Raw genomic sequence first — 4,463 nt, 5'->3', positions numbered from 1 at the left:
TTAACGTGTAATTCCCAAAACCTGTGGTGGCGATATACCGTGCAGTTACTGGTTTTGTGGCATGCTTGCCTTTTTTCAGCACTACAGAGCAGGAGCGATGTAACTAAACCACGCTCCTTGATCGCACCCAGTTGTGTCTTTGTCGATTTGTTTGGAACTGTGTCGACGTAATCCTTTAACACGTGTTTAAAGTTAATAGAGAAGGATCGCTTTTATGTTTTACTCTCGTGCATTTTTACAATTGACGTTTTCGGTGTATTCAGTATCAAGTTGTGATGCGCGTGTTTGATCGTGATATGATTATTTTACTTTTTGAATTACACTGCAATATCAATGTAAACCCCTGAATTTCTCTACTTCATCAGCATGATGTGTTTATGTTTGCTTGTTCCTTAAGTTCGTTCTGATTGGGCTTCTGTATTGGTATAGTATTAAAAAAAAGGAACTAAAGAAAATTTGATCTTCAGTCCTAACCGAACTTGCCCACGCAGCATTTGACTCCGAATGGCAGAGAACGGACTGCGAGGACAAGGGGGCGGAGCTCTCCTTCCAAGGAGCCGAATTGCAGAGGCAACCATTGAAGATGGACCAGGAGGGGAGGACGGACGGCGGTGCGACTTCTGCCGCCAATCTTATGGTGCCCTCAGAACTACCAACAGCAGGTACTAGAAGACGCACACCGGATAACACTCATCCAGCTTCGCACCCTCTTAGCACACCCTCACAGATTCATGAACGGTCCCACACGCATAGAAAACCTTTTTGTAGGCTCGGTTTTCCAGAAGGTCGAAAACGTAAGCAGTCTGATGTGGTACACAAAGTTTTCCCCACGTGGAGACTTCATTAAGTTTTAATTAGCGGCCTGCACCAAACCGAAAAATTATACCACATACATATTATTTGATATCAGAGAAATGTACCATGCATGCTGAGTTGCTTATTTATATTACAAAATTGTATTTTTCCTTCAATTCCGGTTGATCGAGTAGCTCTTACAAATGCTATAAATTATTTTCGACGCATGAAATAGCCCAAAATATGTTTGGCTGTTCCAAATGATTGAAGCTTTAGAAGTTTAGCTTGAGACTGGCAAATGTGCACATCATTGTCGATATAGAACCGCGTTTTTCGCTGTTTCAAATCGCTCGTAAAATTATCGCTGTGTACCTTAGCGATTTTTCAATTTTCTTAGCTACACAACGATTATTCTACGCCCCTATTGAATGCTATTTTGTGTAACCCAATCATCTGTGGGTGTGTGAATGACCCTTCCAGCGTTACTTAAAACACAGTCGCGATCATTATGAACGTCAACACGCGATTACCCAGCGCTGCGTACTGGCAGCGGTATGCAGCAGCAGGTTGCGTTAGCGTAAAAAAGTAAAGGACTACGTTACTTGCGAAATAAAGGAACGCGATGCTGTCGCCGACAGAAAATAACGCACGTTACTTTTGCGTTACTTTTTATTTAAAAATTGACGGTAACAGGGCTTTTGTTTTATTTTGGCGACAGCGTGTTTCGACCTCGGGTTGACAAGCCGGGGGTTGGGGTTTTTCTGAAGAGGAAATTTTTGCGTGGGGAAAAATAGGCAAAATTTAGAAAATATGTAGATTTAGAAAAGGTAATGAATACGTCACTACGTTACTGAAAGAAGAAAGGCGCTACCGGTAACGACGTCACTTGTAACACGTTACCGCCATCACTGTGCAGCAGCTGCCGCGGCGGCTTGACTTCCCTTCCGCACTTGGTTAGGAGAACGCGCAAGCCACCACAGCTGCGGCACCATGGGGCTGCCAGAGTCGAGTCTTTAACGATCGCCTGTAGACCTTTACAAGCATTAGAATTGAACCTTTGCGACGTCGCAAATGAATGAATGCCTACTTTAGGCCGGACCGGCGTAATGCATGTATTCAGGGCCATGTTCATCTAGGTACTCAAAATTCATGTTCAGAACAACAAAAACAGCGCCGACATTTCTTGCTCTGTCCTGTCATCCCAACAGACCTGATCGAAGCATACTCTGGCGACAAAGTGGATACCTTCGACCAGGACAGCCGCAGGGGTGACACCTCTCCCCCCACCAACCCACAAAAGCAGCAAACGCACCGAAACCCGGACAAGCACCCGTGCCGCTTCTGTCCTTACTCATGCTCTTCCGCAGCGGCTATCGCCATCCACGAGAGGACTCACACTGGCGAGAGGCCCTTCAGTTGCGATGTTTGCGAGAAAACGTTCACGCATAAGGCTACCTTGAAGGCTCACGTTAGAACTCACACCGGAGAGAAGCCGTTCAAGTGCAACACGTGCAGCAGAGCGTTTACTCAGAAAGGCAGTTTGGCGAATCATGAGAAAACTCATACCGGAGAGAAGCCATACAAGTGCAACACGTGCAGCTGGGCGTTTAGTCATAAATGCAACTTGGCGGATCACGAAAGAATTCATACAGGAGAGAAGCCGTTCAAGTGCAACACGTGCAGCAGGGCGTTTACTCAGAAAACCAGCTTGGCGAATCATGAGAAAACTCATACCGGAGAGAAGCCTTACAAGTGCAACACGTGCAGCAGGGCGTTTAGTCATAAATGCAACTTGGCGGATCACGAAAGAATTCATACAGGAGAGAAGCCGTTCAAGTGCAGCACGTGCAGCAGGGCGTTTACTCAGAAAACCAGCTTGGCGAATCATGAGAGAACTCATACCGGAGAGAAGCCGTACAAGTGCAACACGTGCAGCAAGGCGTTTAGTCATAAATGCAGCTTGGCGAATCATGAGAGGACTCGCACCGGAGAAAAGCCGTTCGAGTGCGAGATCTGCAGTAGAGCGTTTGCGGCTTATAGCAATTTACAGAATCATCGGAAGATACATCGCAAGTGATCGAAACCCTCACTTGCATCATAGTTGTGGAGGGGGTTTAAACGAAATACTCAAGCTCCGACGTGTGTTCATTTCATTTGGTGATACACCTGCAGGGGTTCCACTTGCGAGCAGTGTGTGTTTCGCATGGTTCAAAATGTTTCCGCCTTTTATCGCGCAAACACAGAAAAAAATGTGAATTTACCTTAGACGAAGCGAACAGTGTTCTTTTTTGTACACGAAAAAAAAAATACTTGAAACCTTATCTTTTTTATTCATTTAGAGTCATTAATCACGTGATGCACCTGGAGTCTCTGGGTTTTCTGTAGGGTCACTTACGTTACTTGCAAGTCGGCCGACTCATGACCATAAGTATACGAACAAAGTATAACAAACACCGAGTAATGTGGAGGGGTCAACATAATTTTAAGATGTAAAAATTAAACAATATTCGAAACTATTTAACACACCAAGCTGGAAACTAATTAATGCTTTGCTCATAGGACTGCAACAGAATGTACATGACTCGAAGATTTAGAAATGCTGTGTAATTTCTTATCTCATTTCGTAATATTCTTCGTCCTTTTTCTTTTTGATGAGTTTGAGTATCTGAATTCTGATGACGTCATTCAATGTGCTTGCTACGTGTAATACTCGTATGTATGTTTTCCTTTTGCATGAATTTATTATTCTTTTTTTTTTTGCACATTCACGAAGACGGTCCTGATCATTTAGGATATTCATACTTTTAGTGCTATACATTTGGTGTTCATATATACTTCGTTGCACCTTAGGTACGAGCGCGGACGATGTTGTGAGCCGGAGGACCAATAAAACAGCGCAAAAAGCGCAACGCAATGGTATGCTCTCTGCGCTTGCTAGAACTAGCCGGAGGAGGAGCACGCACAGAGAGATGGCGTATACCGGCTACTCCTATAGTCCTATGAACTGCAGAGAACTTGCCATGGCTTTGTGCCTCTTTCGCTGTTTGATTGGCCCTTCGGCTCATAACATCGGCCACGCTCGTACCTAAGGTACGAGCGTAGCCGATGTCACCCTGGCATAGATGTCAAAACTTTTTGACTCTGGCATAGATGTCAAAACTTTTTGACTCTGGCATAGATGTCAAAACTTTTTGACTCTGGCATAGATGTCAAAAATCTTATCGGAGCGCACGGAGATGCGCTCCGACAAGAAGCCGAAAACAAGACAGGCGTCCAAATTGAGCATTTCTTCAAAACGCCGTAAAATGGTGAGCGTGCCTCTTACCATTGTAGTGTGGGTGCTTTCGGTAGTTTTCGATGGTGCTCAGGAAGATTCTATTTGAAACCATACCTTTAAAATCAATAATGAGCAATTTATTCAGTCAAAATTACTTACCCAAATAGATTTAACGCTAAAACTGTTTCTTTGATGGCAGGTGCAAAGGGCCAAAGCTGGCAGGGTGGTGGATGGTATACGAGCCCGTTGGACCACTCAAACGTCGATCTTTCGCCGCATGCCCGCGCACCCAACCATATCCACGCAGAAGGCGTGGTCAGGCGATGAAATGGAGGCGGTTGTCTGGTCCTGCAAACGTGTAGCTCCTGCCGCACTGTCAGCTTCAAGGGGC

At 44.9% G+C, this 4,463-nt stretch overlaps 1 protein-coding gene across 1 annotated transcript; it reads left to right on the top strand.

Annotated features, from left to right (window-relative positions):
• The first annotated feature begins 369 nt into the window (after nucleotides 1-369).
• On the top strand, nucleotides 370-3,304 carry LOC121048257 (zinc finger protein 525-like). The gene is made up of 3 exons (XM_042292743.1): nucleotides 370-379; nucleotides 492-662; nucleotides 2,004-3,304. The coding sequence occupies exons 1-3, from the start codon at nucleotides 370-372 to the stop codon at nucleotides 2,870-2,872; spliced, it is 1,050 nt and encodes a 349-aa protein (XP_042148677.1). The 3' UTR covers nucleotides 2,873-3,304.
• The last annotated feature ends 1,159 nt before the right edge of the window (nucleotides 3,305-4,463 follow it).

Source organism: Ixodes scapularis, unplaced genomic scaffold (assembly GCF_016920785.2).
Source record: "Ixodes scapularis isolate PalLabHiFi unplaced genomic scaffold, ASM1692078v2 PGA_scaffold0__279_contigs__length_252992795, whole genome shotgun sequence".
NCBI lineage: Eukaryota > Metazoa > Arthropoda > Arachnida > Ixodida > Ixodidae > Ixodes > Ixodes scapularis.
This window is presented reverse-complemented; position numbering and strand designations above follow the sequence as displayed.